Source organism: Micromys minutus, assembly GCF_963924665.1.
Source record: "Micromys minutus genome assembly, chromosome: 10".
In the NCBI taxonomy this organism is placed as follows: domain Eukaryota; kingdom Metazoa; phylum Chordata; class Mammalia; order Rodentia; family Muridae; genus Micromys; species Micromys minutus.
In genome coordinates, this window is record NC_137979.1 from 14,790,464 (window position 1) to 14,810,673 (window position 20,210).

The 20,210-nt window shown below is 46.9% G+C and overlaps 1 protein-coding gene across 1 annotated transcript; it reads left to right on the forward strand.

The window, feature by feature from the left end:
* The first annotated feature begins 155 nt into the window (after positions 1–155).
* LOC308425118 (membrane magnesium transporter 2-like) lies at positions 156–16,326 on the forward strand. Its single transcript, XM_080922345.1, has 2 exons — positions 156–293; positions 14,670–16,326. The coding sequence occupies exon 2, from the start codon at positions 14,848–14,850 to the stop codon at positions 15,217–15,219; it is 372 nt and encodes a 123-aa protein (XP_080778471.1). The 5' UTR covers positions 156–293; positions 14,670–14,847; the 3' UTR covers positions 15,220–16,326.
* The last annotated feature ends 3,884 nt before the right edge of the window (positions 16,327–20,210 follow it).

Sequence of the window (20,210 nt, forward strand, 5' to 3'; positions counted from 1 at the left end):
GGAGGCGCGGGCGCGGGGCGGGGGCGGCTGCGGCCCGCGCTCCCCTCGCTCCTCCCTCCTCGCTGCCCCGGCGCGCTCTCCGGGCGCTCGCCGCCAGCCCGTCGGCCCCGCCCCGCCGGCCGCCCCGCCCCCGCGCCGCCGCGTGTCTCCCTCCCTCTCCGGCGCCCGCTCCTTCCCGCCGCTCGTCTCTGGGCTAGGGGTGCCTGGCGCCCCCGCCCTGCTTTGTCCCCGGCGTAGCGCCCCCTGCCGGACACCGTGCTGCGCCGTTTGGGGCCCGCAGCGCCCCGGCAAAGGTCGGTGAGTCCAACCGAGTTCCCCCCGATGCTTTCACGGCTGCGCCTGTGGGTGAGGCCTGGGATTTAGGGTGGTGGGAGGAGGCCGGGGAGTGCGCCGAGCGAGGTGGGGAAACTTTGGAACTTAGTGGTCCTGTTCGCCCCAGAGTCTAGTTTCTCAAAGGGTGAGCTCTGCAGAGGATCAGTACGGCCAGATTGTCCGAGGTGCTGATTGAAAGCGCAGTATCTCAGGCCTGGCTCCATGCCCACTGAACAAGCCTCTTCTCCGGGCCTGCAAATGTGCATTTAAGCTAGCGAGCATCTTAAGTAGTTCCGATGCTCGTTTCAGGTAGGTGATGGTAGTTGGTACTCGGAACCCAGACCTGGATACTCTTAATTTTGTGAACTCTGCATTTTTGTTCTCCCTCCGACACTGCTGAGAGGAGTCCTTTAGGTCTTCCTGCTTCTACTACAAAGCGGAAATGTGGCTTCTGGCTGGACATTCCTGTTGCCTTCTCGGGTTTCTTCTACCAACCCCCTTGGAGCCCGTGGTGCTTGGATAAGGCACTTTGGAGGCCCGCGTGCCTGTTCTTAGCTGTAGGAGGGGCAACAGTTTTTGTTTTTTCTTTCTTTCTTGAGGTCCTGGAGTCTACCACCTGCTGATCCATTATCAGGAAAGCCTTGGGCTTCCAGATCCCTGGCTCCTTCTGGAAGGTTAGGATAGTAACATAGTAACATTATAAGAGTTGGAAGGTAAAGACTGTGTGCATGTGTGTCTATGTCTGTTTACCCGTGTGCCTTTTTTGCTTAACAAAGTTTCTCCCTGGTCTGGAACTTCCCAAGCAAGCTAGTTTGGCTGGCCAATGAACACCAGAAATCCACCTATTTTTTTTTTCCATCTTCCTAGCCTAGGATTATTAATTAGGTGAATGCTACCACACAACATTTTATTTTATTTTTTAAAGATGGGTCACATTATGTATCCCTGGCTAATCTGGAACTTTTTACATAGACTGGGCTGGTCTCCAATTCATAGATTCACCCGATTCTGACTCCTGAGTGCTGGGATCAAAGGGGTGTGTGGCAATTTTTCTTAAAATTACAGTATTTTATAAATTCAAATCTTTAAATTAATTTAGAGTTTAATTCTTTTTTAAAAATGGGTCATGGATATCAAACTCTGGTCCTGCCTGTGAGGCAAGCACTTAACCAATTGAGCTGTTTCTACCCCTAGTGGATACTTTAAAAAAAAAAAATGTAATGACAATTGTTATTCAGGACCATCCTCAGCAGGGTTTGGCACTAGGGAAGAGAGACCTAGCTTGGTTCTGAGTCTATATTGAGGCACCAGGTGGGTGTTGATGAATGGGAAATGACAAGTGGGAAGCACCAGGTATAAGGGGCTTCTGGCTAAACTGGCCTAACAGAATTGCTGAGGACAGACTGAGCCAACACCCCTGCAGGCTGGTAGAGGATGAGAAACCTCATCAGACATTGCAGGTGATCAACCACCCCGAATAGTTCTTCCTAAGCTGACTCGAGGAAACTCTGCCGGAACTGGATTCTATAAGAACGCGCCTATAAGAACACGCACTGATGGCCAGGGAGGAGGGTTCAGGAGCCCTGCAAGTTGGGCCACACAGGGATTCTTATCTCTGCTGATGGGGCCCCTTTTGGGGGGTGGGGGAGTGGATGCCACCCACCTAGAGACAGACCCCAACCTGCCAGCAGGTTGAGCTGCTTGAGGGTGTATGATTAGAGCAGATGCAGTCCCACCGGGAATCCGAGGTCACTCTTCCTCTGAGTGCATCCTAATGTTATTTTTATCCCCCCCCCTTTTTTTTTTTCTCTTTCTGGGTTTGCTCTCAGTAATCATTTCCATTTATTAAGAGAGACGTTGAAAGGCAGAGTGTGGTGGCGCACGCCTTTAATCTTAGCATTCGGGAGACAGAGGCAGGCATGTTTTTGTGACTTCGAGGCCAGCCAGGTCTACAAAGTGAGTGGAGGCCAGCCTGGGCTATTACACAGAGAAACCTTGTCTCAGAAAAACCAAACCAAACAGAAAAGAAAAGAGAGGGGGGTGTGTGTGGGACAAGTTGAGGTTGGCCCAAACCATTCCTGCTACCAGTGCTCCAACCCTTCCTTCCATTTCAACAGAGCTGTTTTTTGTTTGTTTGTTTGTTTGTTTGTTTAAGACAAGGTTTCTCTGTGTAGCCTTGGCTGTCCTGGAACTAGTTCTGTAGACCAAGTTAGCCTCAAGTCAGGGATCTCCCTGCCTCTGTCTCTGGAGTGCTGGGATTAAAGGTTTGTGCTGCCAGCACCCTGCTTCAGCTAAGCTTCTATCAAATGCCTCTTACTTACTGTTACAACTTCCTTACCTCCATCCTTTCTTCCACTACAGTTTGGCTCCCCACCATGCCGCATCTTGCTAAATTCAGTGGCTACTTTCAGTCTTCATCTTACTCAGATGCAGCGCCAGGTCCTGTTGCCTACTCGGCTTTGGTTGAAACTGCTTTCGTTTACTCTGGCGTGATGGTGTGCCCCTGCAATTCTAGCTCTTGGGATGTTGAGGCAGGAGGATAGCAGGGTTGAGGCTACCTAGGGAATTCCAAGACAGCTTGGAGGACTTAGAGGAAGACTGAAAAGGGACTGGTCTGTGGCTTTCCTATTGCAGCGCCGGAGATGGCGCCTAGAGCCTCGTGTGCGTTTCTTTGAGTCCGGCAGAGCCCTCTTTCTTACCCCTGTCCTTGACTTGTTGGCAAACAGCGCTGTCTGAATCCTCGCTGTAGGCTTTGTCATGGCTTACACTCACGGCTTTCATACCGTGCACACATTGATGGCTCCGGGTCTTTTCAGCTTATGAGCTAACGACCGAACTTGCAGAAGACGCAGACTCTGAGAGTAGAGACCAGGACTTCACTGCTTTGGCAGAGGAAATAGTAGGAACCTCGGCATCTTTGCCTCCAAGCCCTGCAGGGGCAGTGTGATGGGTTCAGATGGATGCTCCACATGCAGATGGTTTGTGTCGTAGCAGAAAAGCATGGAGCTTGGGGAGGAGGAAATCTACGGCTTATGCAAACTGTTACCCTTCAAGTGTGCTTGTTAGAAGCATGACACTGGAAAGAGGCTCAGGTAACAAGAGGCGGGGTCGTTCTATCCACACGCTGTGAGAGTGTGCCAGGCTCCCAGAGGAACTTCTTTTTACCAGAGGGCGTGTCACCTTCTTCCCGTGAGTATATATCCTCTTCCGGAGCACTCAGGTCTCTGCTCAGTGTCAGGGACAAGCCAGGGGCTCTGGAGTTAGTGTGCACAGATCATCTCCTTCAGCACCTGCACCTAGCTAATGGAGGCCGCTAACACCAGCATCAAGGCCGGTGGCTCCCTTCTGCTGTCTGGTTCTCCTGCTCTCCATGGGCTGTGTTTTGAGTTCCTTCGTTTCCACGTATTCTGCCGCTCCATCCTTTCCACAGCTGTGAGATTCGCTTTCTCTATGGCCCTGATTTCCCAGGTGAAGAAATGGAATCTTGGCCAGGTTAAGTGATTTGCCCAAGGTCTTCCAGACAGTGAAATGCGGAGGTGGGGACTTGAACTTAGGTCTGTCTGAATGGAAAGCCTGTGTAGTTAGGAATTCATATCATCCATCTTCATTTTAAAATATGTCTCTGATGCACAGAAATTGTCTTGGCTGATGATCTGTTCATTTGACTTTCTTCTTTCTCTTCTCTCTGTTAGCCAGCTTTTCTTTATGATGGCAAGTATCTAAGAGAATCAATCAACTTATAAAGAAAAAGGTTTATTTGGGTTCATGATTTTATTTATTTTTTGATTTATTAAAGACTTATTTTATTTTTAATTATTTGTGTGTATGTGTGTGTGTATATCTGTGTACAGGTATGTATGCCCAAATTCAGGTACCCTTGGAGACCAAAAGAAGGCATCAGATTCCCTGGAGCTGGAATTAAAGGTGCTCCTGAGCCGTAGAGGTGGGTGCTGGGAGTTAAACTTTGTCTTTTGCAAAAGCTGTACGCATTCTCTGCTGCTGCTGCCATCTCTCCAGCTCTTGTTTTTATTTGAAACTGCAATTATTTTCTGCCTTCCAGACAGTGTCTCAGTATGTAGCTCGGCCCAGATACAAACTTGCAGTTCTACATTAGCCTCACAAGCCATGGGATTGTGGACATGTTGGATAGATTCACTTTACAGGCTTTCGCCTGTGATCAGGGAGCTTTTCAGCCACTGTTTTGGTGCTGGGTAGCAATGGTGGGAAATGCATCAGGGACAGAACTATTCACGTTGAAAGAGTGAAAGAGGAAGCAGTCAGTGTTTCCCAGTTCCATTCAAGGGCTGTGACCTCAGTGACCTTAAGACTTCCCACTAGGGCCCACCTCTTAATGTTTTACTGTCTTCCAATAGTGTCACCCAGAGACCAAGCTTAACATTGGACCTTTGGGGACATTTAAAGTTCAAATAATGACACTCTTCCTTCTTCAGGCTCTCTGTCATCTTCACTGCAAGCTACTACGTGTGACATTGTGGCCGCTAAGGAGCTGTCCTGCTCTCTTCTTGTTTGTTCTTGTCACTTATATTATTCACACGTCTTCCCAGATGCCAGTGTCCTTTCCTGCTTAGCAGAGATTCCACCATCCCCCAAGACTTAAGTGTCACCTTCATGTGAGGCCTCCATGCCCACCTTTGGGTGACTTTATTGGGGACAGTAACATCTCTGGTGCTTTTGTTTGCACACGATGCTCTTCCTCAGACATCCTTCATCCCTCTTATCTTTTAGGGTTCACTTGCTGTCATTTTCTCTGGGATGGCTTCTTGGATTCCTTTGCTTCCTACTAGCTAAGCTCAGGTATCCATCTTGATGAGTATACTGAAGTCCCTCTGCCTATTCCAGACACTGCAGTAGTAGAGCTGTCATTAGCAGAGGCTGTTGTTCATCAGCGCCTGCGTAGTTCGGGACCTGAAACACTAGAACAGCTTAGGAAGTCGATGAATGAGACTCTTGCTTTCTAGTGGGCCATGCTTCGGGGAGCTGTGCATTATTGTCTTGTGGCTGTGACACCTGACAGCGGCAGGGAAGACGGTTTATCTTGATTCACGGTTTGAGGCAGAGAAGTGTGGTGATCGGAGTGTCAGGTGGCTGATGGGAAGAGTGCTCAGGCCCAGCCCACTTTTTTGTTTCTCCCTTGGTATCCCATCTAGGACTTCTGTCTTAGGGTTTTACTGCTGTGAGCAGACACCATGACCTAAGCAAGTCTTATAAATGGCAACATTTAATAGGGGCTGGCTTACAGGTTCAGAGGATCAGTCCACTATCATCAAGGTGGGAGCATGGGCTTGAGAGATGACTCAGTGGTTAAGAGCACTGACCGTTCTTCCAGAGGTCCTGAGTTCAAATCCCAGCAACCACGTGGTGGCTCACAACCATCTGTCATGGGATCTGATGCCTTTTTCTGGTGTGTCTGAAGACAGCTACAGGGTACTCATATGTGTGTGTGTGTGTGTGTGTATGTGTGTGTGTGTGTGTGTGTGTATAATAAATCTTTTTAAAAAATGTGAGAATATCGCAACATCTAGGCAGGCATGGTGCAGGAGGAGCTGAGGGTTCTGTTTCTTCATCTGAAGGCTGCTAGCAGAGTACCTACTTCCAGGCAGCTAGGGTGAGGGTCCTAAGCCCACCCTCACAGTGACACACCTACTCCAACAGGGCCACACCTCCTAATAGTGCCACTTCTTTGACCAAGCATATTCAAACCATGACAGCTCCTGAATGATTCAGAATTCACGTTGATAATGAGGGTTAGCCATCTCAGGTTTTCTCCATGTGGTCTTGCTGCCGTGGACTGATTTGTTCTGCCCTGCCTTCCCTTCCATGATGGACTGAGACTGGTGGAAACTGTAAACAGAGCAAACCCTGCACCCCCCCCCCACCCCCACCCTTTTCTGTTGTTTGTGGCAGCTGACCACAAGAACAAGTGCTGCCCACAGCACTGCCTAAGTGACTCGGGGCATTTGCACTGAGGAGGAGTTGTTATGGGTGCTGAGGCTTCCACTCACCTCTGCTCTGGGGCACACTAGAACTAGAGGAGCTGGGTGTGGGAGAAAACCAGTGTGAGTTTTTCCTTCCTCAGTCTCATGAGCATTTGTGGACCGAGAAGAATTTAGTGCTGACCTTTGGTGGGTGTCAGTGTCTTCTCCACCATACAACAAAGGGCTTTTCTGTCTCTTACTTGACAGTGATCTTCTGCTTGATCAAAGTTTAGTCAGTCTCTTCAGTTTGAACTCTCTCCTAGACCCATCTCTGTATTTCCTTGTAAGTGCTGGTTTTAGCAAAGAACTCTGCCAAGGTCATTTAGCCGGAACGCTCTGCTTCATTATCTGATTGCTCCCACGAGCAGGCTTTTCATTCTGCACCAAGCCGAGGGTGGTGCTTATTCAAGCTGGCTTGTCTTCAGTAGGAATCCTGTCAGGTCAGTTTAGCCAGATGCCCTCTTACTTTTCCTATTTCCTTTTGGTAATTTTCAACCCATTGACCTTACCCTCGCCATGGCTATAAGTGCCATCAGGGTGACGCCCCATCTTTTCCCTGCACTGAAAAGTGTGCTATAGATGTCCCTAATTTGAGGACATCATTTTGAACAAGGTTTTTTTTGTGCTGCTTTCCCAAGTATTGAAGACCTTTTTTTTTTCTTTGATGGGTTCATTTTTCCTCTTTAAAGGAAGACCTGTCCCTTTGTGGGGTTGTCCACAGTAACCCGGTTAGTTATTTCTCTATCACATTTAGGTAAAATGCTTTATCGTCCCTCCTTTATTCATTATTTTTCTCTTTGCTCTGACAACATAAGTACCTGTCTCAGGTAGTCTAACGAGGAAAGCCGTTAGGCGGCCCACAGTTCAAGAGTATATAGTCTGTTGTGGTGGCAAAGTCAACAGCACAAAGTGACTGGTTACATCGCATCTGAGGCCAGGAAGCAGAGAGAAAAATGGATGTTAGCATTTAACTTGATTTATTCATATTTTTTAAAAAATATTTTTGGCTGGGCATGATAGTGTGCACCTTTAATCCCAGTGCTGGGGAGGCGGAGACAGGTGAGTCTCTCCGAGTTCCCGGCCAGCAAGAGCTGCGTAATAGAGAGAGACCTGTTCCCCATCCCCCAAAAATATACATCGTTTTAAGATTTTGATTATTCAAGACAGGGTTTCTCTGTGTAGTTCTGGCTATTGTTCCTTTGTAGACTAGGCTGGCCTCAACCCCAGAGATATGCCTGCCTCTGCCTCCCAGATTGCTGGGATTAAAGGTGTGCACCACCACCAGCTGGCAAAATTTAAAATTTTTTTCTTCATCGTATTCAGCCTAGGTCCTTGGCTGGTGGAATGGTGCCAGTCACATTCGGGATGGATCTTCCAACCTTTGATAACCTGATCTAGAAACTTCTTAGAGACCCACCCAGAGGTTTGTCTGCTAGATGAGTTTAGATCCTGGCAGGCTGACAGCTGATATTAACCACGGTTGTCTCTAAGAAAAAAGACATATGCCAGGTGCAAATGTAAACCCCTGTCGGTTAGCCTGAAGTTTGGGCAATATAATCCAGCCACTTGTGTGACATCCTAAGCATCCAGTGCCTCTCTTAATCAGGAGTCTAGAAGCCTGAGACCTCTAATGGTTGGCGTACAGTCAGAGATGCTATTGAGAGAAATGGCCTTCCAGGGAGGGCAGGCTATGGAAAGACCAGAGAGCTAGCAGCTAAGTCTCCAGCATCACAGGCACACATCCTGATCCGCCTACCTAGTACTGCCAAGGGCTGAGAATAATGATTTCATGCTTTCCTTTCTGCTCCCTAATTGGGTTTTCATTGCTCTATGCATGTCCTGCCTTAATCTCTTTATCTAGTTTGTTCTATAATAGGAGTTCACAAACTCATCATCCAAAACAAAACCAAGCTGCGGCACATCTGGGACGGTATGATTTGGGCCCGGGACGCCTTGTGAAAGGTTTGGTCCCAGCCTTAGCTCTCTTAGGATCTGGTGGAACCTGTAAGAGGGGAGGCCTGCAGGGAACCATTAGGTCATCGTGGGCATGTCCTTCAAGGATTTATTTACCCCTTGCTTTTGCCATGATGTTGCTGCCCTGTCGTACATTCAAAAGCAGTGGAGGGGCTGGAACGATGGGTCAGTGGTTAAGAGCAATTATAGAGGACCCCAGTTAGATTCCCAGCAACCACATGGCAGCTCACAATTGTCTGTTAACTCCAGTTTCAAGAGATCTGACATTCTCATCAGGTACGCAAGTGGTGCACAGACGTGCTTGCAGGCAAAACACCCCACACATAAAATATATGTAGACAAAAAAAAATATGGACCATGGCAGAGAACTCCAACCTCCAATCTGTGAGTCCTCCCCCTACCCCAGCCTTTCACCTTTGTAAGTTGATTACCAGGCATTTTATAATAGTAACAGAAAGCTGACTAATACTTGACACAGGAAATGACATGGAATTGTAGGTTTCTCCTCCTCCCCAAGCTCCTGCTTCCACTGCTTCAGTAGCCCATGTCCTGAGGCCGGTGTTTTCCCTTTTACATCATTTTAAATTTACCTAAATGGAAAATTTCCAGCATTCGAAGCTTGAAATTGGTCTGATCTTGCTTTATCCGACCTGCACCCCTTTCTTATTCTTACTGCTTTAGTTGTTGTTTATTTGTGGTGCTAGGTCGAACCGAGGGCCTGGTGCTTTCTGAGCAGGCGCTCTGTCACCGACTTATGTCTCCAGGCTCCTGTTTCCACTTTGATTTTGAGATAGCATTTTACCAAATTGCTCAGACTGGCCTTGTCCTCCTCTGTGACTCTGGCAGGCCTTGAAAGCTGGGCCTCCAGGCCCAGTGGTTTCTGTATCCCTTAGGCAGTTGTGCGCTGTGTATGTTTCTACAGGGTGTCTATTCTTGCTTTGGGTTATTTTTAACTTTATAAAAATTCATCTTTCTGTCTGAATTTTTTTGTGGAGCAACTTTTTTCCCTGCACTAATGTGTCAGTAGAGCTTGTCTTGTGGGTGCCACTGTAAAACCTTCTCTTTGTGTAGTGGACAGTTGCGGGTGTATTCCTTGGCTTATTTCTCCACTGTGCCACTGATGGCTGCTCGCTGTGTTTGTGGGTTTTGCTGTTGTGAAGAGAGCTGCTCTGGTCTTCTTCTTTTTTAAGAAAAAAAATTCATTTTTAATTTCTAAATTATATGTGGGCCTGTGGGCCTGAAAGTGGGTGTGTGCGCATGTGCACAGGTGCCTCAGAAGCCAGTGGGATAGGCTCCCTTAAAACTAGAGTTATGGACTATTTTGAGCGGACAGGTGGGTGCTGGGAGTCAAACCTGGGACTTCTGGAAGAGCACCCAGTGCTTTTAACTGCCTGGCTGTCCCTCCAGCCCCTCTACGCTCATTTACAAAAAAGAAAGAACGAGAAAGAATGAATTTGGGGGACCTGGAGTGGAGCACTGTAAACTGAATGGCTTTCTCTCAGCAGTCACACGCCTCGGCCTTTGCCTTAGTGCGATGCTATTTAGAGACTGGCCTTTGGAAGGTAATTAGCGCTTTGATGAAGTCTAGAGGGTTGAGCTCTTGAGACCGTAGAGCTTGCTGTATCCCCTCATGTCCTGAAGGAAAGGCCATTTCGAACACAGTAAGGAGGAAGAATCCTTACTAGAACTCCACCTGGTACCCTTTAGTTTCATTCTTCAGATGGTGGGGGTAAAGCCTGTTCTTTCACCACCCACCCTGTGGGTTTGTTCCGAAGGCATGAGTTGACTAAGACAACCAGAGAGGTCAACTACCTCTTTATATTCCTGTATTTTTCTTCCTGTTAAGTATCTGCATCTCTGCGTTTCTGTTCAGTTTTTGGTCACAGCACTTGGGAGGCAGAAGCAGATGAATCACTGAGTTTGAGGCCAGCCTGGTCTACATAGTGAGTTCCAGGTCAGCCAGGGCTACGTAGTGAGACCCTGTCTCAAAACAACAGCCACAAAAATAGAACAAACAACAGCAGCAACAACAGAAACCCTCATAACTTATTCAGAACAGCCATAAGGTCGGCTGACAAACAGCCACATAAAAATGTCATGTAGTTATGCAGGGAGTTACATTCAGCCATAAAAGAGAGGAAATTCTAATTCATAGTATGACATGGCGAACTGTGCTGTGTAAAATTAACCATCACAGAATGGCAAATGTCGCTTCACTTACCGGTATGCCTGGGGCGGTCACATTCATAGAGTCGCACAGAGAGAGGGGAGTGTGAATTGTTTGGCATAAAGTGTTGGTTTTTGCAAAGATGAAAAGAGCCTCAGAGACTGATGGGTAGAGGATGCTGGACAATGCGAAACAACTGTGCGAATGCTTAAAGATGGCAGCCTTCACAGATCATGTGTTCTGGTGTGCCTTACCCCACAAAAAGATCATAGTCACATGGCAGCATCTGCTTGTGAAATAAACTTTTTTCCCCCTTCAATATGGCTTTTATTTTGTAACCGGCCAAAGGCAGACCCCCAGCCACCCCTAGGGGCCATCCATTCCCATGACCAGTCAAAATAAACTTTTTTAAAATCTTTTTTTTTTAAAATTAATTTATTTATGAGTACACTGTATCTGTCTTCAGAAGCTATCACCAGAAGAGGGCATCGGATCCCATTACGGATGGTTGTGAGCCACCGTGTGGTTTCTGGGAATTGAACTTCTAGAAAAGCAACCAGTGCTCTTTCCCTCTGAGCCATCTCTCCAGCCCTCATCAATCTTTTTGTACACTGAGCATTGAAAGTAGAGTCTCCTCTCAGGTGTGAGGCTTCTCAATGAGAGTAAGATTCATGGACTGAAGGGGCTATAACCAGTGTAAGCAGGCGGGTTGTATAAAATGTTCAGAGCAATGGAGCTGTATTGGCAACATGAGATGAGCAGCCAGCTCTTCCTAGGGGGCCTGGGAACCTGTGTGGCAAGCCAATATGTAACTGGAATCCCGAAATGTACAAATATTCTCACCTCATTTTGCTGGCTGAGGAGGGAGAGAATTTATCAGTGTCTGGTTCGAGCACTTCCTGGTACACCTCATCTCTACACTTGATTCTTTGGTGACCGAGGAGGCCCCAGCCAGCCAGCCATCAGCACAGGGTCCTGGACTTTCACCGAATAATGTATACCACCACTTAAGTGTTTGTTTATTGTTTCTAAACTAGCAAGTGAAAGAAAGGAATAAAGGCTGGCGTTCTCAGGCCTATAGCAGAGATTACCACACGTGGGGTTGTGGGGCTGGAGAGAAGGCTCAGCAGCTAAGAGCTTGGTTCTCTTGAAGAGCTCTACCCCATTCCCACCCCCACCCCCATTTGGTTCCCAGCACCCATCGTAACTCCAGGCCTGGGGAACAGGATACCCTCCTCTGCTCTCTGCTGGGCACTGTACACAGACACATCTATACACATAATTAAAAACAAAAATCTTTTAAAATTCGTCTATTCGGATCCAGATTGCTGCACTCAGCAGGAGCACTTAGAATTTCCATGTGAATCCTCATCGCTCTGAACCCCTAGCTGCTATGTTCTTTTTTTTTCCAGTTGTGTTTCAAATGAATCTTTATTGATTGATCACACCGTGCATTTCATCCACAATCAAGTTATCTTCCAATAACCACCTTTACTTAGTTCCCAGAGCCTTGTGTGGTTTTCTGACGATAGAAACTAATACTTCATATCCGCAGTGACCTACAAGCCAAGCTCAGATACTGGGCTCAAAGCTGTCCGTGGAGTGTGAAGGAAACCCCACACCCCAGCCACCTGTTTAGCAAAGCAACACCCCACTGTTAGGTGTTTAGGAGATAAAGCAACTATTGCCATCCCAAGGCTTCCATGGTTGTTACTACTTCCTGTTTTTAACCGACTCAATGGAATCATCACACTTGGTCCATTTCCTGGAAATATTATTCTTCCTAAGAGTCAGATTCATCACCCTCAAAAAGAACAAGAATTGCCTAGGTACTGACCAATACTGTCTTGCATTAGGCAAATTATCAAGGGGAAAAAAGTCTTGTTTCTGCACTGAAATTTCTTGGAATCTGTAACAGTTAGACTACCCTTTACAGACAAGCCAACATGGTCAAACAAAACAAAAACAGCAAACAAAAGAGTCTTAATTCCAGTCACGGGGGAAGAGAACTCTTAGAAACCTTAGTGAGGAACTGTACACATCACTTCAGGTGACTTCTGTCGTCACATGGTCACACTAAATTGCAAAGGATGCAGCGTTGTTTTGCGGGTTCTGTCTTTACCAAGCAGTGAGTGTGGTATCTGGAGATGATTCTCCTAGTCTGGAAATAGTTCATTTGAGAGCTTGAGGGACACATCATGCGGTTCTCTCTGGGCCTTCAAATCAGCACCTCCGCTCTTCTGTCAGTAATTTTGTGAGCAGAACCGAACAGCCGTCCTCAGATTTGCAAGTGATAAAGACTTTGAACAGGCTGTTTCATTACATTTCAAGATCCAGTTGGCAGGCAGATAGGCCGACCGCTTCTTTCTTATCTAGAACAATTGTTCTCGAGGGTGATTTTGTGCCCAAGGTTTGTTTCTGTATCAGGGTTCTCTAGAATCACTTTTGGACAAATTATTGAATTTGTCTGTCTGTCTGCCTGCTTGCCTGATTGCCTACCTACCAATCTATCTATCTAAAGGGAATTTCTGGGAACAATTTACAAGCTGCAGATCAGCTAACCCAACAATGGCCAGCTGTGGTTGGTTCTCAGTTCTGTGAGGCTGGGTGTTCCAGCTGGTCTTCTGAGGTGTTGGCAGAAGAAGGGACCCTTCCGTCTTCTGCTGTCTTCAAGATCTGGATTAAAGGCGTGTGTTGATGCAGATTAAGATCATGTGTTGTCTTCCTGCTTCAAGATCCAGGTCAAAAATGTGCTCTCCATCTGTGGATTGTAATTCATTCCAGATATAGTCAAGTTGACAACCAAGAATAGCCGTTATAGTTTCCGAACTATTTCCAAACTAACCAGCAATGAAAAAGTCAGAAACCTGGGCTTTCCAGGCCTGTTTCTTGAGAACAATTCACATGAGGTTGTAAAACACCAGCTGTGGTGCTAGAGATGGTTCAGCCATTAGAGCCCCTGTCGAGGTTGCAGAAGTCCCAGGTCTAATCCTGGAACCCACATGTGGCTCACAACCTTCTACAACCCTGGCTGTATTTTCTAATGCTTAGAGATATTAAAACAGTTTGTTACATTTGTTTATGTGTGTTGTTATGACAGCCCCTGGCTGCCCTGGAACTCACTATGTAAACCAGGCTGCCAATGAATTCACAGAAACTCACCTGCCTCTGCCTCCCAAGTGCTGGAATTAAAGGTATGTGTCACCATGCCTAGCTGGAGAAACATTTCTCATCAGGACTGGGGTTGGAGTACTGCTGGCATCAGAGGCCGTGTTAAAAACCCTACTATGCGCTGCCCAGCCTTCTCCCTCTAAAGAGGAATTCTGTAGTCTGACGTGTCAATGGTGTCAAATGTGAAGAACCTTGATATGGGAGCTGGAGAGTTGGCTACACAGTGAAGAGCATTTGTTGCCCTTTCAAAGGATCCAGGTTCAGTTTCCAGCCCCCACATGGTGGCTCAAGGCCAAACACCACCACAGTTCCTGGATATCTAACACCATCTTCTGTCTCCCCTGGGTGCCAGGCATGCCTGAGGTTCACATACATATATACAGGCAAAACAAAGGAATAAAGAAAGAAAAGGGGGAAAAAGAGTCCAATATCGAACTAGAATCTGAGGACCCAAGTGCTCAGAAAGTCGAACTGGCTGTCCACCCCAGTAATCTCTGTTATAAGCATTGGGAATTAAAGTTTCTGACCAGTAGGTATCCCAGCCTCCTTTGCAGCGTGACCCAGTGACTGGTGCTCATTAGTGGCACATCTAGAGTGAAGTGTGCCTTTAAGGACTCTCCCTTTCTGCTGGCAAGACAAACATGATCACTAGGATCTGTGGGAGAGCCAGGGTTGCAGCCTAGACCCCTGAGTCACTGTGAGGAAGATCCTGGTTGGTCAACTTGATCGAGCCACAGGCTATCCAGGTATATGGCTAAACATTGTTATGGATTTTTCTGTGCTGCAGTTGGGTCTGCAGTATTTCCTCCAAGACTCATGTGTCAAAGCTTTGGTTGCAGCCAAGAGATAGGAGCAGCAGGATGTGGTGGTGTAATATCTGTAATCTCAATACCGAGGAAGCTGAGGCAGGGGATTGCCGTAAGTATGAGGTCAGCCTGGACTACACAGTGAGACGCTGTCTGTAATACAGGAAGAGGAAAAGAGGAGGGACTAGTGGAGAAGTTAAGTCACTGGGCTTTGTCCTGATCTTTTCTCTCCTTGCTTCCCAGTTGCCGTAAGCTGAACGCCCCTGTTCTGCTAAGTGCTCCCACCGTGATGTACTGCGCTGCTACAAGTCCAAAGCAACAAAGCCAGATTTGACTGTGAGCCAAGACAAGCCTTTCTTTTTCTTAGCGTATTCACCCCAGCGTGGAAGGCTAGCTCTGGGGCTGCCGCTCCTTTGGAAACATGGTGGTGTGGCCGTGGAAGGTGCTGGTGGGCGTCGGTCTCTTCGCCCTCACCCACGCTGCCTTTTCGGCTGCGCAGCACCGTTCTCATATGCGACTGACGGAAAAGAAGTACGAGTCGCTGCCGATGGATGTAGTCCTCCAGACACTTTTGGCCTTTGCGCTTACCTGTTATGGCGTAGTTCATACTGCAGGGGACTTTCGAGACAGGGATGCCACTTCGGAACTAAGGAATATGACATTTGACACCTTCCGGAATCGCCCGTCTTTTTATGTGTTTCACCGTTCCGGTTATGGACTGTCCCAGCCTTCAGATACAACTCATTCTTCAAACCCCAGCGTGCCATCTGCTGACATAGAGTTGAAGTTTTGAAAGCTCAGATCACTGCACCATCCAACTTTTTTACCAATTAAGTAGCAGGACAGAAGCAGCGTTAAGTCCTGGGATCTGGGCTGTAAGACACCCCCTGCATACACATCAGTATTTCTACTGATATTTTGGACTTAATTTTTAAAATCTATAATTAAAAAACAAATCAAAAGATACTGATGTCAGGCACCCTGTTGTAGCTGTAGAAAGCTGATTAACTGTGGATTTGTTTTTGTGTCAGGTAAACATTTGAATCTCAGCCCAAGTAAAGCAGATACTGCAGGTGGACCTTACCCCATCCATCAAGGGGCCGAATGGAACACAAAGGCCTCAGTAAGGAACACGTGCTTTTGCATGCGTGAACCGAGGCATCGATCTTTCTTTGGCTTTCTCCCCTAAACCCAAAGCTAAGCTCTTGCATTCTGAGCCTTTGAAACTGAACTTATACGTGGGCTCTCCTGAGCTCTGCTTACTGGCTACAGTCTTGAAGGAACTTGAAGGTTTTTGCAACGTGTGATTTGATTCTTCATTATGACTCTCACCACAGGCTTCTCCTGGGCTCTCAGGCTGATGATCTGGAGGCCGCTGTGAGCTATAAGCTCCATGATGGTGGTGATTTTCCACGCTGGGTGAAGAGGCCTAACTGTGAGGAAGATAATGGCCAGCATCCCTAGAACTGGAGAGAGTGCACCTAAGAGCTGGAGAGAACCTTGCCCCTGCCAATCCAGCACCTCTGTGGCCAGTTCCACATGTTGCTTGCTGTGGTCTGACTATGTGCCCACCTCTCTTTACTGTCGTTGCATATGAGATTCTGCCGTTTGTGAATGTATTAAGGTCTGTCAGGGGACTAGAATCAAGGAGGGGAATGTGCTTATATAAAACTTTCCCCTGGTGTCCTCAGAGGGTTGACTCTGCAACCATGCACAGGAACAAAATTTTTGGATGCTCAAATAGTTTTTAGAAGATGACTGACATATTTCCATACAACCTTTGGCCACTCTCCCATATACTTCTAGTCATCTCTAGATTACATATAATACCTAATACCATGTAAATTCTGTGTAAAGAGTTGCTTTGCTGTACTGCGTTGTTTAGGGAATAATGATTAAAAAAAATGCTTGCATATGTTCAGTACAGATGGAATTCCCCCGCCAAATCTTTGGTTAGCAGTTGGTTGAGTCTGTCTGGTTTGTTTACTTGTCCTTATGGTCTGTTTTTACAAGAATGTCATCTCCCTGCGGGGCAGATCATGTTTGTCTTGGTTCCTTGCTGTGTCCCTTATTCCTGTCAGAGTGATGTGTCCTTGCTTTTGATATACTGGGGGGGGGGGGGACGACAGAGGTGTGTGTGTGTGTGTGTGTGTGTGTGTGTGTGTGTGTGTGTGTGAAAGAGAGAGCAGACAGACAGACAGAGACACAGACACACATACCAGAAAGAGTCAGACCTGGAACTTGATTCATGTGTATATATGTATCAGACTGGCCTTGTACTAACTGAGATCTGCTTACCTCTGTCTCAAGTACTGGGATTAAAGATGTACACCACCATACTTGCATTTTTTCCATACATATTTATCAAGAAAGGCTCAGTTCATTCTGAACCTAACGTTTCAAGACTCCTGTTGATTGGTCTGAAGCTTTCACCACTGTTCCTCTCCTTCCTGTCTGAAATTTCCCACCCTTGACTTCCATAATGTAGTAAGGGAAGCCCTGTACTGGGTCCCTTCCTCCGCTGACACCACCTCTCCAGAGATTCCCTTCCTCCGGCATGTTGAATACACACGGCCATCTTGACCTGTCTCTGGCTGCCTTCTCATTCTGAGAGACCTGTCTACTTACTTTCTCGTTAGAGAGTTACTTTACTCACTTGTACCTTGTTTTCTTTCCCTGGGATTTTCCTGATCTTCATCTGAGGGGGACATGTATATATATGAGAGAGAGAGAGAATGGTAGTAACTGAAAGGTCTGTGCAGCTAAAGGAGGAGAGGAAGGCTGTACTTGTGTGTATGTGTGTGTGTCACATTCCTACAGCCACCGATGTCCCGACTCTTCTACATCAGCTGGAAGCCCCGTATCTCATCTAGATAAATTCCAGGTATGCATCTTCCTGAGTAAAAGCTCCCCAACTGTGTGTCTGTGAGACCAGGCTACACACTACAGCTTCTGAAATATAGTAGGGCAGACATGACATAAGCTTCCTAAATCCAAAGGAAAGCGGAACAGAGGAAAGGCCACATGTTGGGACCCGTAAGCATAGACATTTCATGGGTCTAGATTCAGCCCCTAACATCTTTCCTTTAATGAGCCTGGAGAATCCTAATTCGCTTGCCTGCTTCATGCTTGATGGTAACTCCAACCCATAGTCCCTCCACCGTGTGACAGTCTCTTCAGTCAGCACGAGTGCACTTTCAGAATACACTGCTTGTTCCTCCTTGGACAGGGCACATATGCATGACCCAGAGTAGACACCTGCAAAGTTCTGAGTCCACTAGATCACTTATTCCTCAGTCTGATAACCCAGACACTGATGAAGAGTTAGAGGGTACAGAGCATACACTGCATGAATGCTCACAGGGAAAATTCACACGAGGCCAGCACTAACTTTCGTGATGCTCGGATCGGCATGGAGTTTAAAACTTAGCCGCTGTTTGTTTCTAGAATCTCTAACATTTTTTTTTTTTTGGACTGCAGTTAACACTAGGTGACAGAGATTATAGAAAGAAAAAGCCTCAACAAGAAGATACTGCTATATGTTCCCAGAGTGGACGTAAGCAAACCCCATGAAAGGGCGCTCTGTTTTGTACACTGCTGTGACTGTAGACCCTATAATTACCTGGAACAGATAGTCCTCCAATATTTACTGAATTTGTGGGTGGATGTAAATAAACATACACACCCCAAGCATTTACCATACACGTATATTCCAGATTCTTGAGTTTTCAGCAGGCTTATGAATCTGTGTTGTTTTTTTTTTTTGTTTTTGTTTTTTTTTTTTTTCAACTGAGCGCAAGAGAACGTTAATACTCTCCTCCTGAATGGCAAGATACCAGCTGAACAAGCGTCATATGCCTCTGGGTTCCCCGGGTGACTCACAGGAGCGCTTTGTTTGGGAGGAGTGGGATGAGATGATGGTTGACAAAAATAACCACGGGTCCTCGAAGACGGCATCAAGCTCTACTGGTGAAAAGAACATTAGAGGTGACTGAATGCTTCTCCGAGGCAGGGAAAGATAGCGTTTGTCCTCCCATCGTGGGGTAGCAGCTGCTCACATGTTCCAAGAATCAGAGTTAGGATAAACGAAGTGAAATCGCCATTATTCCTAAGCAGTCAGATGCTCCTCTTAGATGGGGACATGTCTTATAAACGACGAAGGAAACAGCTAGGAGAGGTACTTAGGGAACACAAGGTGGTGACTCGATGATTCTGTGCATCTGTCTGTCTTTCTTCATAAAAGGCTTTCCTAGCAGGTGTAGTGGTACTCTACAGGAAGGAATCCCAGCACTCAGAATTAAAAGGCTGGAGGAGTGTGAAGCCGGCCCAGTCTGCATAGTGAGTTCAAGGACAGCCAGGACTACAAAGGATGATACCATTCCCCCCTCTCCAGCATGCCCACAGGAGGCTTTCCCAGACATACTTGCTTTCATTTGATGACCATGCCCACCAGGACAGAAGGTACCCTGGGGAAGAATCTCAGACTTGCCTCCAGCGTCATCTGTGTGGTGGAAGATTGCCAGTATCAGGAGTGTCTTGGCACAAACGTGAGGTGCAGATTCTGGGCCCCTCCCAGATCTATCTGATCCACTCGAGATGGGCCAGGAGTCTGTTATGTGAGACTAGGTGATCCAAGTGTGTGCTTGACTGTGAAAACCCTTGGATCAGGGCTCTGAGTTGGCAAATTACAAACCTTGATCAAAATGTCCAAACCTGGGGATGTCCAACCCCGTTCGTCACTGACAGTCTGGTTTATAGAGCTGACATTTTCTCACAAGACAATCCATTTTGTTAGCTACATTTTCCTTCACGCCTACAAAGCCCTGCACAGTCTGTTACAGCCGGATCTCTGGCTGCTCTCGGTTGTACCTCGCCTCAGCCCATGCTGACCTTTATTCCTTAGAGCTGCCTTCAGTCTCTGGAATTTTGTGTTTCCTCTACTGAGTTACCGAGTTACCATTGCTCATGGCTTGGTACTTCCTTCTCACTTTAAATTTTCTTTGATTCTTTTCTTTAATTCTGGCAGATCTGTTTATCCTCAGCCTCTCGGCTACACTTTCTGAAGTCACTTTGTTGACTAGGAAGTCAATGACTGGAGTGCCCGGGGTCTGCCTGTCTAACTAGAGACCAATTCTGTTGTTCCCAGAGCCAACCCTTGTTGTTCCCAGAGCCAACCCTGTGGCTAAGCATACAATAGATCCTCAATAGACGTCTATTCAGTAAACAAACCATGAGCTGGGGGAAGCTTGGTAGAAAGAAAGGATGCTTTCTTCCGTTTGGATTCCTGTGCAGATTTCCTCGGGAGGAAAGCAGGATAAGGGGGTGGGGAGGAGGTGGGTTGGCTGTTTTGCATGCTTCCTGGAAGTGCAATCCTGCGGTCCTTGTCCCACAACTGAGTTAGTTTTCTTAGCATAGTGTCCTCAGGCTTCATCCATGTCTGACTGGATTTCCTTGGTTTTTAAAGTAACTGAGGATATAGAGAAACCTGGTAAGGGTACTACTGTAAGCTCCAAGAATGGAGTGGGTTTCTTGCTTTCAATTCCTGGATAAATATTCAGAATGTAGGTGAGATTGCTATGACATGTCTACATCTTCTGTTTTTGAGACGTTTGTGTCGGCATGCTTTGTTATGTTTGGTTTTTAGCTATTCTATTGGGTTCATTTATCTACCTCCCTTCCAGCCTTTATTCCATCCTAATCTTTTCCAACTCCCTAACATGAGGTAGGAGAGAAGGAAGGTTAGAGAGGAAAGGGGAGAAAGGAGGCATAGACCTTTCAGGCTAC

Bases quoted from the DNA above. Each gene is read 5' to 3' on its own strand.
- LOC308425118 (XM_080922345.1), top strand. From the start codon at position 14,848: ATGGTGGTGTGGCCGTGGAAGGTGCTGGTGGGCGTCGGTCTCTTCGCC.